Here is a 22,202-nt window from a genome sequence, read left to right on the forward strand (position 1 = left end):
CCACTCTCTCTTGTTTAGGAACCTGCAAAACAACTTCATCTAACTCTCTCCAGAATTCTTCTTTCTCCTCCATATCACAACCTACCTGAGCAGCATAAGCACTGATGACATTCATCATCACCCCTTCAATCTCTAACTTTACACAGATCACCCTGTCACTTGCTCTCTTTACCTCCACTACACTCTAACTAAACTCATCCTCCAGGATTACCCCTACTCCATTTCTCTTCCTGTCTACACCATGATAGAAGAGTTTGAAGCCACCACCAGTGCACATGGCCTTGCTCCCCTTCCACTTGGTCTCCTGTACACACAGTATATCTATCTTCCTCCTCTCCATTGCATCAGCTAGCTCTCTCCCTTTACCTGTCATAGAGCCCACATTCAACGTACCAACTCTAACCTCCACCTTCCTGCTCTGCCTTCTCTCCTTCAGCTTCAGAACCCTCTTACCCCCTCTCCTCCTCCTTGTCCCAACAGTAGTCCAATTTCCACTAATACCCTGTTGAACAACAGCACCAGTGGCGGTCGTTGTTAACCCGGGCCTCGACCGATCCGGTATGGAATTTCTATTTTTGATCCGCATCATTCGATTTGGCGCAGTTTTTACACCGGATGCCCTTCCTGACGCAACCCTCCCTATTTATCCGAGCTTGGGACCGGCACTAAAATACACTGGTTTGTGCACCCCAGTGGCTAGGTTACGGAAAAGCTTCCATTGATGAATATTACACGCAACGATTGTGGGAGGAGCGGACATGCGAGTTTGCTGACAGAATTTGCTTTGAACTGTGTTCTCCGTGTTCAAGTCAATTTTGAAGTTATTACTTCAATATACTTGTTACACGTGTTGGCAACTTTCCTGGATAAACATCCACTGAGTTTGATGGGATCTTCGTGCGAGAACAATATTTTAAAAGTTAGCACATAGCTAGGTTATTCTATGCTAGTTTGTTAGCAAGTCCAGCCAGCCGCTAGCTTGTTAGTTAGCATTTACTAGTTAGCTAGCTATTTAGTTTTAATTTCCAGTTTCATTTAGCGATTAACCTCGACTCAGACTAATGTAATCATTCGACATTTCCACAGACGCAAATATACGTCGCAAAGTGTTTTTAATCTCTAGTTATCGTTTAGTTTTGTTGTAATAACACGCTAACTAGTAGTAGTTGAAGGACACTATAGAGCTATACTGTAGGTGACATTCTATGGACCTTTTATTTTTGAAAAGTGGAGGTTTGGATTAATATTAAATGGCGCTGTCGATGAGCACGCGTCGTTTACATAAATGCCTCGGAACTGTTACTTTCCGTTCCCTTCTTCCAAACTCACCATTTTCCAGAAGTAGACTGGGGCAGCCAATTCGGTGAGTAAAAGTTACTTTATTTGACTAATGAATTTTTCTGTAAGATGTGCGACATGTCTGCTATGTATTACGTGCAAATGAAATAACTATGTTGTCCGTGTATAATGTTTGGTATAGTTAGAAATGTTTAACGGTGTTGCACTACTTTGATATAACGTTTACATTTCGCCTTCAAGACCATATTTTGCGTCGCGTTTATAGATGCATTGCGGTATGGGGAGTCCTAATGACAAAAATCCCAAAGGCACCATGCTGTCGGAACCAGAAAGTGACATCTATACCCCTGGCTCGGAACTTCATCAATCTTGCTAACAAGAGAAAGCAGTATTCTGAACGACGAATCATAGGGTATGATACAATTTAAGATCCATCAAAGCCCAGAGATATTTCAGTAAAAAAAAAAACTTTAAAGTACCTTCAGATTGGCACATTGTTTTAGAAACAGTCATGTACTAGAATAGTTAGTTAATATTTTAAGTGAACATAAGATTTTTTCCCCCAATAGATTTTCGTTGTTCTGGCTCATCATCCATTACAGTTAATATAGATTTAGTTACAGTCAAGTCTGTTTGGATGTAGTTTTATTAAATAATATTGTAACATACTATACACTACAATTAGCTTTTTTGTTTGTCTGAAGATGCAATGGTGTAACTTAATGTCAAACTGAATAGATAAATCAGGCTACTTTTAATTCTTTCTTCCATCAGGTATTCCATGCAGGAAATGTATGACGTCGTAGCGAATGTAGATGATTATAATCACTTTGTTCCATGGTGCAAAAAATCCCAGACAATAATGAAGAGAGCTGGCTATACCAAAGCTCAACTGGAAGTCGGTTTTCCACCAGTGGTGGAGAGGTATACCTCCATGATCACAAATATTCGTCCTCACCTTGTAAAAGTAAGTGCTACCAAACTATCTTTTTTCGCTTTGAGTAATTGTGTAAAAGTCCTTAGATGAGAGTGAATAAAGAATGTTCTGTACTGTAGGCATCGCTGGAGTGTCATTTATGGCAGAATGCAGAAAAGAAAACGTGTTTCCTTAAGCAAGCTTTAAGCGCTCATATTTCTGTTTTTAGGCAGTGTGCTCAGATGGAAAACTTTTCAATCACTTGGAGACAATATGGCGCTTCAGCCCCGGTATACCTGGTTATCCAAGGACGTGCACAGTTGATTTCTCTGTAAGTGTTTCACTTCAGATAGGACCGCTTCATTCAGCTGCCTGTACTCAACCACTATGTCCACACCGATGTAGCAGTGGCTTTGACTGGGATTCCATACCAGGAACCAAAACACAGTGAAGGCATTCCAGACACTTCATGCCCTTTACATGCTGTGATCATTCAGAAGGCTCTTCCTCTCTGATTTATTATTTTCTTTCTCACCCCTGGTTTCCTTAGATATCCTTCGAGTTCCGGTCTATTCTGCATTCCCAACTGGCCACAGTGTTCTTTGATGAAGTTGTTAAGCAAATGGTAGCTGCCTTTGAGAATCGTGCCGGTGAAATATATGGCCCAGAGACTAACATCCCTAGAGAACTCATGTTCCATGAAGTACATCAGACGTGAACCTCCAACACAGCATTGTTCATACTTTTAAGTTTGACCTAATATGGCCATCACATTGCTCTATCACCTTTGCTTGGCAGCAAACTATTCGTAAACCTTTCTGAAAGGGAGAGTTGTTTTGACACTATAGTTCTGATTTTATTACCTCAGTTCTATCATTCAACTTGACAAAACTCCCAATAAATCATATTTATATTTTTATTCACCATTTGTTGCTGAACCATTTGTTCCTTGCAGACTGTTGTGGACGTGTTAGGCATGTCTGCATTATATGCTGAGGATCTCTGATCCATATTGAGAAATTTGAATTTGGCATTGCCTATTGTATTAAAATTTTCCAAGAGATAATGATGCAAGTTTTAGATTTTTGTTCCTCGTTTAAGATGTAACATGGGTATTTTTATCCTTAGTGATCAGATGAGATTATTATTATACTTCGATGGGCAGGCTCTGAAAAGTACTATGATCACAATACTTCATTTACTCTTGTGGTTTATTAATAGTCCAAGGTATTTATACTGTGAACTGCTGTAATTACTGTAAAGTGCAATAAGCTGATGTGTATGTATGTAAAATAAGAAGATACACTGGGGTTCTTCTATTTCAAAAACTGACCCAAAAAAAGTAACAAAATATTCTGTGGAACGGGTTCATTAACATGAGAAGTCACCCTTCTGAGACTTTATCTCCATTATTTATGATCTCCAAAATACTTACTGTAAATTCTGTATTCACATAATGTGTTTTTGGAGTCTGCGAGCTACATGGAGTGCTTCTCTATCAAAGGACCATTTACTTTGAAAAGCAGATTCTTAAATATATTCTGTGTATATTAATTTGAACAAACTGAAGCACAAAAGGATTCCGTTATTGTACTTATTCAAATATTGCATTTTAAGATATTCTATGGCATGTTAAACAGATGGACAACAAAGCAAACACATTTCTTTCTTTTTTATGTACATTTGTGTTTTAGATAAGTTGGTACTCTGTAGAATATAAGTTAATGGTTAACGTAAAGTAGTTATATTGAGACAGACAAATATCTTCTTTTGCATTGGCCACTATGAAACTCAGTTGGCAACTGTTAACATTTCTGTCTCCACATGTATTAATGTACACACAGTAGAGAACACCGCTAAATATGCCTAATCATAGTAGAGAAAACAGTTAAATGTGAAACTGTCTACAATAAACTGCTTTTGGACACTATCCTGTTTCATAATTTCAATATTATTTAACCAATGTACAATTTAATGGATGGCATTGGCTTTCTAACTAATTACAAGATATTGAGATGGTTCTGCTCACTCAGATGAGATATTTGTAATGCTGATAACAGGCTTCTGAACATCTATTTCAAACCAGCCAAGACTTTAGATCTGTTTGAAGAAGGATGCCAAGACAACACATGGAGAAAAATGTTTTTTGGAAGCTATTTATTTTAGAAGATATGTATACATATATGTATAGATTTTGTTTTAGGGTTAACTATTGCACTTAAAGAAGTTGTTTATCAACCGAATTAATATTTCAGATCCTGTGCATATAAATTTCCTGTAGGTTTACTGGTTTACATACACAAACACATTCCAAGTGCTATATTCACTGATGTCTTCCATGCTTGTTTTTCAATGCAACTACAATTTTTTAAAGCCTTTCACATGTATGAGTACTTTTAATTAATAATGTAATTTATTTATTTGCTCACTACGTCTTTAAGGGGCAAGTAAATAATGTATTCTGTGCAAATGTTACCAGTTTGTATTTTAAGATACAACTGTAAAAGTAGTCTGGTAATACCAGTTTTCATGTATGAGTATGTCAAATTGCTATTTGCTAAATATTTATATACTTTCATGATGATCAAGTTTTAGGCTTTGTGTCCATGGTGATGATTTTTAACTCTTTGGACACAGCTCTCAATTCTTCTTCTTCTTCTTCTTCTTTTGGCTATTCCCGAAAGAAGTTTGTTTAGGGGTCTCCACAGCGGATCAAACTCCTCCATCTGGCCCTGTCCTGAGTGTCCTCTACTGACACTCCAGCCACTCTCATATCCTCTACCACTGCATCCATAAACCTCCTCTTAGGTCTACCTCTCCTCCTCTTGCCTGGACGTTCCATCCTCAAGATCCTCGTACCAATATACCTCCCCTCCCTCCTCTGTACATGTCCAAACCATCTCGATCTCGCTTCTCTAATTTTATCTCCAAAACATGCTACATGTTTATGTACTTTATGCCATCCACACCACCCTGCCTGCACTCTCTTCTTTACCTCTCTTTCACTTCCTCCATTACTCTGTTCCCTCAACCCTAAGTAGGTAAACTCGTCAACCTTCACCAAATCAACTCCTTGTAACTGGACCTGTCCACCGTCTGCCTGCTCATTCATACACATGTACTCTGTTTTACTCCTGCTCACTTTCATTCCCCTGCTCTCCAAAGCATATCTCCATCTTTCCAAGCTCACCTCCACCTGCTCCCTACTCTCACTACAGATCACAATGTCATCAGCAAACATAGTCCAAGGGGACTCCTGCCTAACCTCGTCCGTCAGTCTGTCCATGACAATTGCGAACAGGAAGGGACTCAGGGCTGATCCCTGATGTAGTCCTACCCCAACTTTAAACCCATCTGTCATTCCTACCGCAAATCTCACTGCTGTCACACTGTTCGCATACATATCCTGCACTACCCTCACATACCTTTCTGCTACTCCTGACTTCCTCATACAATATCACAGCTCCTGTCTCGGTACTCTATCATAAGCTTTCTCTAAGTCAACAAACACACAATGTAACTCCTTCTGTCCTTCCCTATTCTTCTCCATTAACACTCAAAGCAAACAGCATCTGTGGTGCACTTAGCTGGCATGAAACCATACTGCTGCTCACAGATCTCTACCTCTCCTCTAAGCCTAGCTTCCACTACTCTTTCCCAGATTTTCAGGCTGTGACTGATCAACTTTATTCCCCTGTAATTACTACAGCTCTGAACGTCTTCTTGAAAATCGGCACCATTATGCTTCGTCTCCACTCCTCAGGCATCTTCTGACCTTCCAAGATTCTGTTAAATAACCCAGTCAAAAACTCCACTGCTGTCTCTCCCAAACATTTCCATGCCTCCACTGCAATATCATCCAGTCCAATTAACTTACCACACTTCATGCTCCGAATTGCAGCCCTTACTTCCTCCTTGCTCACCTGAGGCACTTCCTGATTCACAACCTCTACCTCTTCTAACCTTCTTTCCCTTTCATTCTCTTGATTCATCAGTTCCTCAAAATACTCCTTCCACCTTCCCAAGACACTCTCCTCACCAGACAACACATTTCCATCTTTATCCTTTATCATCCTAACCTGCTGCACATCCTGCCCATCACGGTTTCTCTGTCTGGCCAATCTGTATGGATACTTTCCCCCTTCCTTAGTGTCCAACTTCTCATGCAGCTTGCTATATGCCTTCTTTTTAGCTTCTGCAACTGCTTTCTTTGCCTTGCGACACATCTCCTTGTACCTGTACTTTCTTCATCTCGTTGAAAATCCCAATTCTTTTTAGCCAACCGCTTTCCTCTCAAACTTTCCTGAACTTACTCATTCCACCACCACGACTCCATGTCTATCTTCCTCTGTCCTGAGGTCACACCAAATACCTTCCTAGCCACATCCCTCACTGCATTTGAAGTCTCATCCCAGGTATCCAGAACACCACCACCATTACCCAGTACCTGCCTCACCTCATCCCTGAATTTTACACCACAGTCCTCATCCTTTAACTTCCACCACCTGATCTTAGGTTCCACTCTCACTCTCTTCCTCTTCTTCACCTCCAAAACCATCCTACATATCACCATCCTATGCTGTTTAGCTACACTCTCCCCTGGTAACACCTTGCAATCACTAACCTCTTTCAGGTTTCGTCTCCTACAGAGGATATAGTCGACCTGTGTGCATCTTCCCTCACTCTTATACATTACCCTGTGCTCTTTCTTTTTCTTAAAGTAAGTGTTAACTACAGCCATCTTTATCCTTTTAGCAAAATCTACTACCACAGCTCTCAATTGCTGGAGTAATACCAATATGATCTTGTATGGCATGTCAGTGACCTATGCACAGGATGTTTAATTATATTTAATTTCTGCCCACTTTTGACTAACCAAGAACTATTATTTAGCTGAGAACTGAAATACAGCAATAGCACTATTATATAGTAATATACCAGTGACATGTAAAGACTATGCACATCCTACATATTTCATACTTCAGTTTTAATACCCTTTAATAGAGGCACGATATTGGGTTCACAAGAATGAGACAAGATTTTAAAATATCCATCCATTATCCTCCGCTTATCCAGGTCACAAGCCTAAGCAATGAGTCCCAGGTTTCCCTCTCCCCAGCCACCTTTTCTAGCTCTTCTGGGGGGATACCAAGGCGTTCCCAGGACAGCCGAGAGGTACAATCTCTCCAGCATATCCTGGGTCTTCTCCCAGTTGTACATGCCTGGAGCACCTCAACTGCCTCCTCTCTATACCTCAACTAGCTCCTCTCAACTGGCTCTCTTTTTCTTAGTTCTATATAGTGCAAACAATAAGTGCACTATAAGAGTTGCCTAAATTCCATATTTTCCACTACAGAAAATGGCTTCATACTAGCTGCAGTGAAAACGCCTATGTCTCTTGTTATTGCCGTGGCTCTAGCACTTGACTGTGGGAGTTGAGTTCCAAAAGCATTTGTGAGTGTTGTCTGTCCTTTCCTCATTTTATTTACAGGCATGACTGGCTTAAGTGAAGAGCCATGGTGGTGCTGTAAGTGTTTTTGCATAATGCTTGTATGAGCTGAAGTGTACGGTATGATTTTTGTACAGTGCTTACTAACAATTTGTGTCCTGTCTGTCACTAAGTAACCATTTGTTTCAATAAGGAAACCAGAATGCAGCCAGACATACAACTTAAAAGATTCTCCCACTACTTTTATCTAAACACCAACCAGGTATGACTATCTAGCAATTGTTTCCAGAGAAACAGAAGCAGCTGTGTGTGAACACCCCAAAAATCAAGTTATACAGATTGAAGACTAACAGGACCAGTCTTCACCAGAATAGTTGTATCCAGTCATTTTAGTTGAACCTCCAGAATCAAGATTCATTCACCCCACATTGATTCGGTAACTACATTTGCCTATGCACGTCTACACCCATGTCTGTAACATACAACTCATTTGAAACAAGGGAACGTCTCTGCCGTAGAAGACATGGATTGGAGCATACAAGTCCCAAGAGGCTACATATGTCTACATATATGGAGCATACAAGTCCCTAGAGACTATATATATTTTTAAGATTTGCTTTTCTTGTAAAGAGCACTGTGTAGCCAAAACCTAAAGTCTGAGGAGTAGATTCATTTAAATGGTTCATTTAGAAAGTGATGTTTTTCATGGTGCTTCGAGGATTCATGATAATAAAAAAAAACAAATGGACGCTATATTCTGATTGTCCTATAACAAGCTCTAATTTGCAAAGATTGTTTCAAACGTTAAATATAAAATAAAAAAAGAATATAGTGGATGCATTGACATTTTCAAAAATGCTAATTATTGAACCAAAACTTTCACCAATGTCTTCCATTTGTGAACTCAATCCATTTGTAAGGCTTAGAACATAATTGATCATTATAAAACATTGCGCTGAATACAAATAAAAATCAGTTTATTTCTCCAAAAGGGCAAGAATGAAGAAAAATTTCAAGAAGAATTAATAATAATAATCACTGGAAATGAAAACATGTTTAGTCTGTATGTGACAGATATAAAATTTCCAAACACAAGGTCAGATGTGGAAATTTTTACAGCAATTTGAAAAAAGTTAAATAAATTTGACAGGAATAAGTGTGACCTTAAATATTAAACAGTAAAACATTGTACAGAAAGTAAACAGAAAGCGATCAGTTAACATCCTTCTTCGCTGTGTATATGGGAAGTAATCAATCTGACAATCAGAAAGAAATATGACTAACTTTAGGATGGAAGAGTGATTTCCCATGTGGCCCTTGCAGCCACTCAAAGCCCACACAATAAAAAAGTAAACAGTGTTTGGAAGTTCACAAATAATACTCGAATGCAGCTTTTCAAAATGAGCTTGCACTCAATGCATACAGTTTTGTCAACACTTTGAATGGAAATAAAAGCTTCATTCCATTTCCCTGTCATGCTGTGGACAAACAAAGAGGATAGGATCTTGAGCCATGTGTTCATAGCACCCAATGCTTACTGAAGCCCAATTCAGAGAACAGTCAGCTTGTACACAATATATAACCAGAATTTTTAATGTACTAAAATAAGCAATGATTAGTTGCCAGTTGTTTTCATCCTCAGTTAAATTCTAAAATTGCAATGAAACATTCCAATTTTAGCTTTCAAGCCGATCTAAAAGATCAATGCCCTGTTTCCCAAAAATTATTAATGTTAAAATCATCTTATGAGAAAGTGTTCGCCCTGATACTTGCTCTATAATTGAACATGATATTTATGCTACAATGCTTTTGGGAAACCTGGCTCTGATCAGATTATTTGTTAAGTACTGTCCCCAGATATAGACATTACACAACAAACTTGGGTGGAATAGAGTGAGGTTACTGATCTTCTGCTACATCTTTCCATAAAAGTTAGTGTTGGAATGTTATAGTTCATCATGAGGTATCTTCAGTGCATGATCACAAAGATCTGTAAGCAGAATTAAGATTAGTTAGACTGTATATGTAAGAAATGTATAAGATATTTATGTACAATATTTCAATAATTATATTTAAATGTAATATTTAAATGTCTCAAGAGCATAATGCTGTGTCTACAGCTATCTTAAAATCAATTTCCTAAACTTTCCCAAAACCTGAATATTTAAACATATAAAATTAAAAGATTGCCTAGTCTTCCAAAGGCATTTTAGTATAAAGAATATATAGCAAGTACATATTAGAATACAAATGTTCTCCTATATTGATTTAATACAATACCTGTTCTCTTGCTACAGAGGTTGTCTTTAACATTGTCTGACTCATGAGCAAAGAATTCGATTATTTCATCCTCGTTCTGCTCAACAATTGTTTCACACTGTAGAAAAAATGGGGAGGGATGAGTACATCCACAATGCAGTTAGAGATTAAATACTCATACTTCATTTCTGTATTAATTCTTCAGTTCTGTCAAACTGCTTGTCTTGATGCCTTTCAAATTTGTGTCTGCTTTTCAACTGTAGTTTTCTCTGTCAATAATTATGACCAAACAAAGTGATATCAATAACAGAAATACTTTTCATTTATTTATACTAAAGTATGCAAGACATTCCATAAACATAACTACATTTATTTTTAATGTTTTAGACTTTAGAGATTAAAGACATTTTAATTTTAATTTTGGAGATGGTGCCATACACTTCCATTGATTTAAATTGTCATTTAAACAAAAACCTTAGGCAATAATATATATTGTTCAATAAAACAATTTGACAGGTGATTTTCTAGCCAATAATGTGCTGAATGTTTTTATGTATCTTGCACAAGGCTAACTACAATCCTATGACAAAACCTTTGCTTATAGTATGGTATAATATTAGGATTGGTATGCTGCTCATGTCAGCTCAGCAATAGGGATCTGGATAAAAAAAAAACCCTTAAGGCAAAACACAGTAAGAAAAGAACGAAAAAAATTCTTACAGCAAACTTTAAACTGCCGCTGACTCTGGAGTCGAAAGTCACATCGGAGAGGTCCATGGCTGTGCCATCACGCGACGTGTGCCGCACATAGGTCTTGCGATTGGTGGTTGGATCCACACGCTCCCCATAATCTTTCATCTTCTCACACACCTTTTCCATCACCTCAAGAAGGTGGCCCTCAGAACGTGCTAAAGGAACCTGAACCACAAATGGGAGATGGAAGAAAGAAAAAATACAGAAATGGGGCTAGAAAAATGTTATCATAGCAACAGCACAATTATGTCATCGGTAGAGGTGGACATGTACCAATGCTATAAAGGACAAAAGATTTTATACATCAATTAAAATGTCTTACCTCTTTCACAGATTGGCTGCCATCTGGATTTATCCTAAATGATCCCGTTTGGATCATTTTCTTAGGATCTACCTGAGATATGGCTGATTCCATTTCATCAACTAATGCTCTGCAGGCTGGAATGAATTTGTGTCAAAAGTAGGCATGCGTTATCAAATGTACTCCCCCCCCCCGAAAAAAAAAGAAAAAAAATGCAAATGCACACTATTTTTAAACCTTTCTAAAAAAAAATGAACTGTGGTAGTATACTTATGGTCAAAACGAAAATGGAAACATTCTTGCATGTTTTCCTCCAGTTTGTAATACCCAGTGGCGGAGCCAAATGAGGGGGAGGGGGCAATTGCCACCCCTAGTGCCACCCCACTGGAAATGGTAATTTTAAGAGAAAATTAGTGCTGTCAATTCCAGGTGCCGCGATTAAAAGTCCTCACCAGGTTTTTGCTCAAGCTTGCTAGGACTTGAGGACTTTTAATCGCGGCACCTGGAATTGACAGCACTAGAGAAAATACGCGTTTCCTTTCGTTCATCATTTGTATATGGACTCCTCTGATAAAACCTTGGTCACCCTTTGGCCACCCCTTGAAAAAAAAAAAGTCTAGCTCCGCCACTGGTAATACCCCTTTTCTAACTGCGAACGTATCTTAAACCAGATTGTGTAAAAATGCAGACTTAAGCACGTGCATAAAAAAAGATTCCGATCAGTTTAATTCAAACGTTGACAATACCTCCACATTTGATATCTTGACTCTGTCTGCCACCTTGTACTAATACAGAAAAAGCCAACATTCCACATAGAAAGACGATAAACTGTAGATTCGCCATCTCCTCTTCGCTCAGAAAAACCTAAAAAAAAGAGCTTCAACTTAAGACCGATCATTTCCTGCAAACGTTTTTAGCTATCCACGTTTACATCATATAACACTGGTGCCACGTTACTGAACAACAAAAAATTTGAAATGTAATAGTAAAAATGACTTGCTTTTTAAATAAGACATGCTACAAACATAAACATTTAAACACGCACTTTTATAGAATTATCAGCCACTGCTACTAAGAAATCACAATTCCACGCTGTTCCATAGCAAACGACGAAACTGATGACGTTTACAACTCACCGCTTCCTGGGGCCGACCGAATATTTGCCTGATTATCTAAAGGACCCCTTGTGATGTGGACTCGTGTCTAGACATCTAGTTACTGAAATAGAAAAAAATAAACATACTTGTACATACCAGTATGTTTATTTTTATGCTACATATTTATCAGATTAGGTTAAAAGTATTTTTAAATTTTTTATTTTACTTTATTTTATTTTTCTTTAAATGCATTAGGTGGCGTCACATGCTTGCTAATCACACACGCCAGAAGAAAACTTGGGGAGAAAGTGTAATTACGGTAGCTATTAAAACATAAAATAGGACAATGTAACATAGGAAGTGACGTAACTAAAGTATACATAATTTTACACTTGTGTGGAAAATTTAAGAATAGCTGATTTGCAGTGTGAATGTAACGTCAGTGAGTGAACGAATTCCAGGACAGTAACATTTTTACGGTCCGCGCGAGAAAGAACGCGGGGCGCTTCCACTTAGCGCAGTCGCCGCGAAGTTCGTGCAATCCACTACAGATAAACCCGCCACTCTCTGGTTCTTCATAACGAATGACGTTTTAACAGAAGCAGGTACTAATAGAAGTGCTTTCGCAAGGCTCGTCTGAAATTTGTGTTACTCGAACACCAGCAATGATAAACGTAAATATGCGCCGTTGAACTGTGAAACGTCAGTGAGGGTGGTAATTTGTGGTCATCATGTTTCGACTATGCAACAAGGCTGTCTTCATGCGTGGACAATGGACCAACTTCAGTTTAAGGTAGCTATATAACTTTATTCGGAACTATACATGTCAGAATGATACACCAAACATAGGCTAGCTAGCTAGCTAGTTTCATTCCCATTAGCAGACGAAACCGGCTTAGCGTTAACTTCATTCGACGATGTTTTAACATTAACTATGTTATGTGACTGATAACCCATATAGGTGCGATAGCATAAGCACGTGGTTAACTTCAGCTGCCACGCTGATTACATTTAAATTTGTGTAAACATGCAGAGCCCAAAAACTTGAAAATGTCACAGAAAAATACCTCTGGCCATTTCATAATTCGTAATGTATATAATATTTTCTCTTGCACCTCAGGTTGTCTTTCCCTAGCTGTTATTCAACGTCCCCAGTTAGACTGGGTATATTGAAGAGAGTTAATGAGAAATACGAGCGTGTCCTAGAGCAACGATTTCCTCGGTTTTACTTATTGTACCACACCCTAATGCGAGGTAAGTAGGATTCACTAGGATAAATTCCTCTGTGTGTGGAATTTGACATATATCTCAGGCAGTTTAAGTCGTTGTGCACCTCTCGCATATAAAATGTGACTGTAAGGGAACTCAATTTTTTTTGTCACTGACTCAGACATGTACACAGCAGTATAGCAGATGGTTTTATTCCATCACATTTTTTTTGCTTTGCTACAGTAAGAAATATTTGAACAAGTTCTCTTACAGCTTTCTCTAAACTATTGAGACCAGAAGTTACGTTTGTGCCAACTGTCCTCAATGTTTTGATCACAATTTGTTTTAGGATTTAAGCTCTTATTTGAAGATGTAAAAGAAGTTAGAAGGATACGGAGGAACATCCGTAGTAAGAGCATCCACTACAGACAGCTCCCATATCGAGAAATGGAAAGACTCATCTTGGTAAGGCTGTGTCTACTCTACCAAATATTTCAAATCATAAACACCACAAACAATGGGCTGGATTCATAGACATTGACAGTAACAATTCTATGCCTTGTAAACGGTACAACAGTAAAATAAATAAACAGCTTTATAGAATTTTTATTGAATATACATTGTATTAGTTGAGGTCTATTTGTTGCAGATGCAGGATGTATTATGAACATTATGTTTGTTCTGGGGGAGAAAAAAAGCATGGCTCAGTTTATGATCATGAATGTGAATTCAGTGGCTCACTCATGCTGTACTCCTTAACTGATAGAATGCAATTTTAGGAATGTTATTAGTATATGGTTTAAAAGTTCAATCATATGCTGGCAATTACACATTTACGAATGACCGCAGTGCTATTTGCTGTTAATGTCACATTAAAACCAGCAGCAAGTGTCACTTAAAACACACTGAGAGAAGAAAAACCTGCCGTACCAAATATTATTGGTAAAGGCTTTATGAGCAGAATGAAGTGTTGGAGGAGGCATGCCATAAAACCGCAAGGCAGTTTTTTTTTACCTGTGATTAGGCATCACTGGATAAGTGCACTTTTGAATTGGTGTATTACTGTGATTGGGTCCTGAGGCCAAGCTGAAAACTTCCCATCCAGCACTATGAAAACCCTAACTCTTCCGTAGTGGCATAGTTGAATAAGGAGAAATTTGCTTTGAACAGTTTCTCAAACCTTAGGCCTCAGTCTTTATCCCAGATTTTGGAAACCTTCTGAAAAGAACTAGACCCTTTTGCAGGAGAGGACACTAAGTAAACTGTTTAGACGAAAGAATGTTGTGATGCTTGTAGTGAATCTATGCCATGTAATTCAATCAAAGCTGTATAGTACAATGGGATGTAAATTGACCATGTGGTTAAAAAACATTTTGTACTACTACATTTGAATTATTACTAGTGGTGGGACTTTAACGTGTTAATTTCGATTAATTAATTACAGGAAAATTAACGAGCTAAAACGCATTTTTTTACGCATTTAACGCATGAGACACTTTTGCACCGTGGAATGTTTCTCAGTGCACGAGTTCCAGACATTCAGATTATATGGACGCACAATAAGATGAGCATAATGGAGATTACTGAAGAGGCTACGCTGGTGGATGGGAAATTTTAATATAAGAAACTTCCAGATGGAAGTACAAACACAAATAGTGTTATTTGCACTTTATGCAGGAAGGAGTTTGCTTATCACAGGAGCACTTCCACCCTTCGTTAAAACCTCAACGCAAAACATATTGCTAACGCACAGGTCAGTAATGATAACTTAGCTGCTAAATATATTCCTAGTACGATAGGGTGACCAAACGTCCGTATTTCCTGGGACATGTCCGTATTCCACATCCTGTCCCAGGCGTCCCGGGTTTTTTTTTTAGTGAGGAAATGTCCTGGTTTTTAAATTACCTTCATTGGACCATTAAGACTGATTAAACTTAAATAAGACTGGATTAAACTTTCGCGAGTGACCGTAGCGCGCGACTCCGCATACCTTGCGCGAGCGGCGGAGGCGTTTGAACTTGACGCATCACATTATTTGCAGTGTTGTTCGCTCTCTGTGGTCGAAGATAAAGGCTTACAAGAAGCGCTGCAAATTGCGTCAACTGATGCAATTTATGAACTGCCGTCCAGAAAGACAATGTCGAAGAAAATCCAGCAGCTGCATGATGAGGAAAGGGAAGTAAAACAGGTTATTGTGAAGAGCGCCACAAATGTGGCTCTGACTGGGGATCACTGGACCTCTGTTAGCAACAAGAATTATCTTGGTGTAACAGCTCATATTATAGATGATGAATGGAAGATCCAGTCATTTGCTATGAGCATGCAGAAGACCACTTCTAGGCACTATGGAGAAGCCTGTGGCAGAGACCTGGGAAATTAAAGACAAAGTATACCATCTAAAATGGTATTAAAAAACATCTTCTGATTTACTTCAATTCTTCTTATTCTTCCAATATCCCAAGCAAAACTCCCAAAATTAAACAACATTTTTGGTCAGAATTTCCAGTGTTCTGAAAACTGTTTGCTCTGTTTCCTGCACTCATCTATTGATCTGTGTAGTAGACTGGTGGAAAAATAAACAAGATGTTGAAGTTTATGATTATGTTCATTGATTCATTCATCATTCAAACTTAAATTAATATTTCTCATGTTAAACACTGAAATGCGATTAATTTTGATTAATTAATTACAAAGCTTCTGTTTAATTCGATAAATTTTTTTAATCGTGTCCCACCCCTAATTATTACATTAGAAAATCTATTTATTCTAGGAGAATATATAGAACCTACCTGTCACGGTAGGCCGATCCGGAGGCCACCAGAGGGCGCCTAAACACACTCCTTCGGTCACACGCACACCCACAACCACATGCAGCACACCCTCTCAGTCTCGGACACTCCCACCTTCCCGATCACCAGAATACTAACAACTGTTACTAATCAGCTGGGGTGTATTTATTCCCACAGGTCGCACCATCCAGTGCTGCGCATTCACCTAGCTACCCCGCCTCGCTCCGTGGGAGAAAAAGAGAATTACTCACCTGTGTCTTCGTCTTCGTTGCTCGCTTGTTGTCAAAATTGCTCTTTTGCTTTACTGTTTCTACTGCCGTGGTGCCTGAGTTCCTAAGTTTCGTTATGGACAATAAAACAGGTCACCCTCAGCCTCTGTCTCCTGCTGCTTCTGTCCCAGCGTCACACTACCAGCATGTTCAGTTCTAAGGTTTCTGTGTAAAATGGTGCTTGTTGAAGGCCCAGAGTGTCAGTAGAAATAAATCACTGATTTTAAACTTCTTTCCATTTGAAGTAGCAATGACTCTCCTCTTCTAATGTTCCATTATTAGTTGTTCGATTAGTGTCAATATATTGAAATAAATATACATGGGATTTATTCCCCTGTGAGGGTGTCAGGAGTTTTAAAGTTCACATTTTAAGCAGTGCAGTAGTACCTCCATTACTAACGTCATAGACTCTAAATGTAAATGTAAATGTGCCATATTTTGTCAATTGTGATTTTTTACACCACAATCGAAATTTGTCCTCCACTTTTTACCCATCTGTGCAGTTAACACACACACACATGCCAGTGATTACTAGGGGGCTGTGGTGCACACATGCCCAGAGCGGTGGGCAGCCCTAGCCCTGCGCCTGGGGAGCAGTTGGGGTTAGATGCCTTGCTCAGTGTAACTTGTATAATTAATTTAGGCTTTTTCATTTTTCTTTTCTATCCTTTAGTTTCGAAGGGACATGATTAAAGCCATTCCACTTGCTGTGATCTCTCTGCCTCCATTTGCCATTTGTTTGGTGTTCATCCTAATGTGAGTTTGTACAGTATGGGTAAAGCATTTTATGTTTTATATTCGCTGCAATTGGTTGTGAATTACTTCTTGATGGGCAGATTGTCATAACATCAGGAGTCATTTGCCCTTGATTCCCTCTTTTAGTTTATAAATATGTCAATTTATTATGCTGATCACTGTCAAAGTGAGATGATAAGCTGAAGGCTTCTTCCTTGTCTTCATCAGGTGGCTCTTTCCGCAGCAACTGCTGTTTCGACATTTCTGGACTGCACAGCAGCAGAGGAAGTTCCAGATGATTTCACATCGAAAGCGCTCTGAACACCAGGCACAGATTCTGAACAATGTCGCCTGCATAGCCCCGCGTGTCAGCAACTGGTCCCAGCGTGGTTTGCTCCAAAACCTGTGCACCAAGGTGCCATTTTGCTTGGATGCATTTAACAAAGTTATTGCAGGGCAGTGTGTTCTGGGAAAGATAACTGAAGCATCTGCTAATGTAATTGTAGTGATAGCTGTATGCACTGTAGGTTCAGAGTGGTGCACACCCAGATGTTTCTGAACTCCTTGGTGTACGTGAGGTCTTCTCTGGTCCTCTGCTGGGAATGCAGTCATTGAAACCAAGTCATTTGGTCAGTGTTTGCCTTCAACAAACAAATATGTGTGTCTGTATTTATGTATACATATACATGTTACCAGTATGCCTCCTTCCTTCCCTTTGGTTTTTTCCTGTTGCCTTTCATCCAGAGATCACTGGGCTCTCAGATCCCTATAATTGTGTGGTTGCCCAGTTTCCTGGTGCGGAGGCGTCTCGCGAAGGAGGCCCTGGACCTGATCTGTCTGGATAGCGCTTTAGACAGCTTGGGCCTAAACCAGCTCACTGACGAAGAACTGCAACGGGTCAGATGTTTTTATCCTGTTTCAGTATGAGAGCATAAAGAAAACTCCTGACTGTCGGTGCATGTACTGTTATTGATGTTGTTTTCATTTTTATTTGTTTGAGAGACTTTGGGACATTTGACTGTTGTCCACAATGTTCTGCTTCCCTGAACACTAGGCCTGTGATCTTCGAGGGCTCTATTCCGGTCATCTTAGTTCCAGTCAGTGTAGAGCATGGCTTCATCAGTGGCTGCAGTTTTCTGCCCAGGTCAAAGGTAAGCTACAGTCTGAAACAAAGGAAAATACTCTTGCACTGTGTTTGAAATGTAGAAATCCTTTCCTTCTGTTTTTTTTTCTTTCTATTTCTTTCATACTAACCTGAGTTTTTACTTCATCAGAGTCTGAAACTTCACTGGTGCTGCACAGTTTAGCAGTGTTCACTGTCAACTACCCCTCGATGCGGAAGTGAATGAGAAATGCTACTCAACAGGCATATCACCTTCCTCCTGTTTGCAAAAGTTTTCTTTAAATAACCAGTTCATGCGTGCTGTAGAGTTTAAACTCCATACATTGCTCAAAAGGAAACACTTCCATTTTACATTCCATTACATTAAGCATTTAAAATCTGTATTATGGACCAAATCCTAAACTTATCTCTTAGACCAGTTATGATCAGTAAAATACTATTGAACGCTTGCTGTTTCCATTTTCTGTTGGACATGACTGTGAAAATCTTATGTCACTTTTGCTTATCTGGGGCCAGTGTGCACAGTAGCTGTAGCCTAATATGTAATTCACTGCAGTTTCTTTATTAAAGTCTATCCAGGACATCAAATTTGTGAATTGCTGTTGTGTACAACTTCATTTTAGAACTGAACTAAAACTGGGGGGGGGGGGGGGGGTAAAACGGTAAGATATACATGTACAACTGCTTAATAAGCTATTTTGAATGTGTGGTTAAATGCTCAATTTCCTTGAAATTTAATTTGCAACCTTTTGTGTAGACTATTTTAATATTTCATTATTTGGTTGTACATGTTTTGACATGCTCACTTCTAATTCTTTATAAAATGTATTATTATTGTTATTATTACCTGCAGTGTGTCATTAAGTATGTCATTGTTCATCTGCTTTACATTTTCAAATTTTAATTCATCTTATGGTTAGAAATAAATAATTTTATTAATCTCCAAACTGAGCCGTAGTTTTATGTGTACAGCATTAAATTATTTAATCTTAATCTGCTAAATCCACGGATACATTGAAAATGTCGATTTTTCCGCTTGATACATTCGGTTACATTTCTAATGCTGCTCCTGCACCACCACCTGGACTACTTCCCTGCTGTGTGGTTGCTACGTGACACGACGTACGATATCGTAGGCCTGTGCCTTTTTTAGTTCCTGGTTAGTTTCTTGAACTGGTGAGAATGTGCAAAAGTAAAACAGCCTATGTCTGCGACAGTTGCGAACAAACTTCATTAGTTAGTTACGTTTTTTTTTATTTATGAATTGGGACATGACAGCTTGACTTGGGTATGTACGCAACTATTTAAGCTTCGTGTTTTATTTCTTTCATTTACTCCGGCTGAACTTTCTGCTGTAGTCCTCACAGCCTTCATTGTACTCTACAAGGGTTTGACAACGTTCAGTTTCACAAAAAACAAAACAATTTTTGCGCTATTTTAAACTATATACAAAGACTTTTAGGCGATTTTCTAGCTTCACAACACATTTTAATAGTTGTTTTATGTTGTGAAAAAACAAAACATCTGATAACCGACGGTGATTTAGCTTTACGGGAATCGCTCTTCCCTTTTCAGCTTAATCTTCCTTTTGCTGTCTGAACCAGCCGCATGACTCAAGTTGCAACAAGCTGCTAAGTTGTAGCAATCGCTGAGTACCAATTTGTAGGTTAGAAAGAAATAAATACACGTATAATAAATATAATAACATCGGAAGCCAGATGGAGGAAGCATACACAGCCTTGTATCAGGAATTCCTCCGTCTGCAGTCCCTCTGTCTTAAACAAGCCGCAATGCTACAACATCTTACCGAGGCACTGAGAAGACAGCAAGGTACCCCCACAACACGGTTGGAATTAACAGTGCTCTGCTGACTTAATTTATGGATTTGTTATAGGTTCCACCTATCAAAATCCATTTAAATGACATTGTTTTAATGCCAGGTTGGTTTGCCCACAGGTTCAGCCCCTGTATCTAATGGGGATCTCGAGGGCGGTCCTTTCCCAGTTCTGAGCAAAAACAATGAGTTGGAGACATTCACCTGTCCTGAGATTCAGGCAAAAACATCTCAATTACAGAACCCTATAAAACATCCTAGAGGTATTGCATACTTTAAAATATATATCCAGTCATATACAAAAGGTCACACATTGATTGTAGCCTCATTCATTTTGTACCACACTAACCTCGTGTAGCTTCATACCTTAACCAGTCTCATGTTGATGGGTTTCAGCTGATGCTGAAATTTCAGCTGTTGCTTTAGGAATGGATAGTCTGCAGCTCAAGGCTACATGGGACCAGGCAAGAGAGGACAGTCATGATGAAGCAGCGTATGCGGGCTCTCAAGGACAGCGAGGGACATTGGAGTCCAGTATCACAGATGAGTTAAGACAGGTCGAGGAGCACTGGCACAGCAGTCAGGCAGCTAAACAGCAACGGGTACGTAGTTATGTGATCTTGTAGTCTTTGTTTTATTTCACTTCCTTATAGATGTGCTATTTTAGACCAATTCTGTTTTTTTGACCTTTTGGTTTTATGGCCTCAAGTCTGTTGTCCTATGAATCATGTCTGTAGATGTATCTGTTAAACGTTTTAAGTAATTTCATTTAATTGTTTGTATATAATCTCATATTCCTTATTCCCAGGCACTGAGCACCAATGATAATATAAACACCAATAGTTCTTCTAAAAAGAAAATGTGTTGAAATACTCTGCATCAGATTTTCAGCTTTCTCTGGAATTCATACAGGACACTTCCATGTGTTTAAACCTTAAATAATGTGTTTCAGAGGCCATGGTCTTCCTCATTCCTGAACAGTGAACTATTAAGCCAAGCAGGGGGTCTGCTGATGTCAAAGGTCACATTGCAGTCCCAAGTTTGTGAATTCTGCCATGCTGTGTTTCCTGGGCACACCACAACAAGGGGAGAGTTCCTTCGCCACCTTAATACCCACGTTGCCTGAATGGAAACAGCGTCTTCTATGTTGTAAACAATGGGGGGTTGGCGGTCACAACAGCTGAATTTCACTAAGACATTTATAGTGGTTTGTGTGAAACTGGTTAATGATGCATCATTTAAGTTGTTAAAATGTGTTTAACATAAGCACTGCAAAAAATTTGAATGCATAATTGAATAGTTTGTATAACATTTATTGAAGCATCTACTATTTGAATAATGATTGCATTCATTTAAAATGAAACAGTCTTTTTGGTGTATTGTAGTCAGTGTGGTGTACTTTGGCAAGAAGTAGTAAAATATAAATGTAACTGAACTATATAATTAAGTCAGGTAAATCAGTAAGCAGTTATTTTCATTTAGATGAATTTCAGATGTCATGCAGACAATTATATTTGAGGGGATTTTTTTTTTTTTACAAAAATCTAGACATATCTTCACAGATGGTATTTTTACAAGTAGAAACACAGTACAAGTTGTCCTGTGTTTACTCCTGTTAGAAATTACTAGGTCTTTTTTTCTATAGGCAAGCAATCTGTATATTCATGTATAGAACTGACGTGAAAGTGGTTTTTCCTACTTACTTTCTTCCAGACATTATCAAGATTCTGGATAATTGGACCTGATCACTAGAGGGCAGTAACGCACTGCAAACTCCCATAAAATTATATAGTATGGGTAATTCTGTACATGGCTACCTGAATTTAAACTGATTCCACGATCAAGTGATTTAACTTTTTTTTTAAGTTGTTTAAGTATTTTATTTTTTTAAGAAAAGTATTTGTACAGAGCCTTACAAATTTCTGTGGGTTCATTGCACGTATCGTGAAGACGTAAATCTTTAAATTTTAATAAATGATATTAAGATTTACAAGGTAGCGCCATTGGCTGCTTTAGTTCAGAAATACTGCAGATCTGATACGAAATGATGCTGTAAATCCTGAATCACAATAGTGATACTCGTGACTAATGGTGAACCTATAATAAAAATAATATGAATTAAAATAATAGCTTCGCTCATCGATTTATATTATTTGCAAAACATTACAC

General features: G+C 38.6%; 4 protein-coding genes across 7 annotated transcripts; 3 read left to right on the plus strand and 1 right to left on the minus strand.

Moving 5' to 3' along the window:
• Positions 1-739: 739 nt before the first annotated feature.
• On the plus strand, positions 740-3,138 carry LOC143514088 (coenzyme Q-binding protein COQ10 homolog A, mitochondrial-like). Its single transcript, XM_077004880.1, has 5 exons — positions 740-1,363; positions 1,565-1,711; positions 2,074-2,266; positions 2,445-2,546; positions 2,766-3,138. Exons 1-5 carry the CDS (start codon positions 1,251-1,253, stop codon positions 2,931-2,933), a joined length of 723 nt encoding a protein of 240 aa, XP_076860995.1. The 5' UTR covers positions 740-1,250; the 3' UTR covers positions 2,934-3,138.
• A 5,486-nt stretch (positions 3,139-8,624) lies between these two features.
• cnpy2 (canopy FGF signaling regulator 2) lies at positions 8,625-12,242 on the minus strand. 2 transcript variants are annotated; one of them, XM_077004906.1, is made up of 6 exons: positions 12,114-12,242; positions 11,724-11,841; positions 10,999-11,114; positions 10,644-10,841; positions 9,945-10,041; positions 8,625-9,654 (listed from the first exon to the last, which is right to left on the minus strand). In XM_077004906.1, exons 2-6 carry the CDS (start codon positions 11,818-11,820, stop codon positions 9,611-9,613), a joined length of 552 nt encoding a protein of 183 aa, XP_076861021.1. In that variant the 5' UTR covers positions 11,821-11,841; positions 12,114-12,242; the 3' UTR covers positions 8,625-9,610. The 2 variants fall into 2 exon arrangements, with proteins under 2 accessions (XP_076861021.1, XP_076861029.1); XM_077004914.1 differs by lacking the exon at positions 12,114-12,242 and adding an exon at positions 12,023-12,051.
• A 112-nt stretch (positions 12,243-12,354) lies between these two features.
• LOC143514094 (LETM1 domain-containing protein 1-like) lies at positions 12,355-19,097 on the plus strand. The gene is made up of 9 exons (XM_077004894.1): positions 12,355-12,867; positions 13,195-13,328; positions 13,633-13,748; positions 17,015-17,097; positions 17,305-17,491; positions 17,604-17,705; positions 17,821-17,973; positions 18,131-18,227; positions 18,351-19,097. The coding sequence occupies exons 1-9, from the start codon at positions 12,806-12,808 to the stop codon at positions 18,419-18,421; spliced, it is 1,005 nt and encodes a 334-aa protein (XP_076861009.1). The 5' UTR covers positions 12,355-12,805; the 3' UTR covers positions 18,422-19,097.
• Positions 19,098-19,335: 238 nt separating this feature from the next.
• Positions 19,336-22,144, plus strand: LOC143514111 (uncharacterized). 3 transcript variants are annotated; one of them, XM_077004936.1, is made up of 5 exons: positions 19,339-19,487; positions 19,775-20,029; positions 20,156-20,296; positions 20,430-20,635; positions 20,986-22,142. In XM_077004936.1, exons 2-5 carry the CDS (start codon positions 19,918-19,920, stop codon positions 21,157-21,159), a joined length of 633 nt encoding a protein of 210 aa, XP_076861051.1. In that variant the 5' UTR covers positions 19,339-19,487; positions 19,775-19,917; the 3' UTR covers positions 21,160-22,142. The 3 variants fall into 3 exon arrangements, with proteins under 3 accessions (XP_076861060.1, XP_076861051.1, XP_076861042.1); XM_077004945.1 differs by having other exon boundaries at positions 19,336-20,029; positions 20,460-20,635; positions 20,986-22,144; XM_077004927.1 differs by having other exon boundaries at positions 19,340-20,029.
• Positions 22,145-22,202: the final 58 nt, after the last annotated feature.

Source organism: Brachyhypopomus gauderio, chromosome 1 (assembly GCF_052324685.1).
Source record: "Brachyhypopomus gauderio isolate BG-103 chromosome 1, BGAUD_0.2, whole genome shotgun sequence".
NCBI classification, from domain to species: Eukaryota; Metazoa; Chordata; class Actinopteri; order Gymnotiformes; family Hypopomidae; genus Brachyhypopomus; species Brachyhypopomus gauderio.

Coding starts and splice junctions, on each gene's coding strand:
- LOC143514088 (XM_077004880.1), top strand. CDS start 1,251: ATGGCGCTGTCGATGAGCACGCGTCGTTTACATAAATGCCTCGGAACT. Junction 1,364..1,564: donor AGACTGGGGCAGCCAATTCG/GTGAGTAAAAGT, acceptor TCGCGTTTATAG/ATGCATTGCGGTATGGGGAG. Junction 2,267..2,444: donor TTCGTCCTCACCTTGTAAAA/GTAAGTGCTACC, acceptor TTCTGTTTTTAG/GCAGTGTGCTCAGATGGAAA.
- cnpy2 (XM_077004906.1), bottom strand. CDS start 11,820: ATGGCGAATCTACAGTTTATCGTCTTTCTATGTGGAATGTTGGCTTTT. Junction 10,842..10,998: donor GCAGCCAATCTGTGAAAGAG/GTAAGACATTTT, acceptor TTTGTGGTTCAG/GTTCCTTTAGCACGTTCTGA. Junction 10,042..10,643: donor GCGGCAGTTTAAAGTTTGCT/GTAAGAATTTTT, acceptor TTTTTTCTACAG/TGTGAAACAATTGTTGAGCA.
- LOC143514094 (XM_077004894.1), top strand. CDS start 12,806: ATGTTTCGACTATGCAACAAGGCTGTCTTCATGCGTGGACAATGGACC. Junction 17,974..18,130: donor CTGACGAAGAACTGCAACGG/GTCAGATGTTTT, acceptor CCTGAACACTAG/GCCTGTGATCTTCGAGGGCT. Junction 18,228..18,350: donor GTTTTCTGCCCAGGTCAAAG/GTAAGCTACAGT, acceptor TTACTTCATCAG/AGTCTGAAACTTCACTGGTG.
- LOC143514111 (XM_077004936.1), top strand. CDS start 19,918: ATGGAGGAAGCATACACAGCCTTGTATCAGGAATTCCTCCGTCTGCAG. Junction 20,297..20,429: donor CCCTATAAAACATCCTAGAG/GTATTGCATACT, acceptor GATGGGTTTCAG/CTGATGCTGAAATTTCAGCT. Junction 20,636..20,985: donor AGGCAGCTAAACAGCAACGG/GTACGTAGTTAT, acceptor AATGTGTTTCAG/AGGCCATGGTCTTCCTCATT.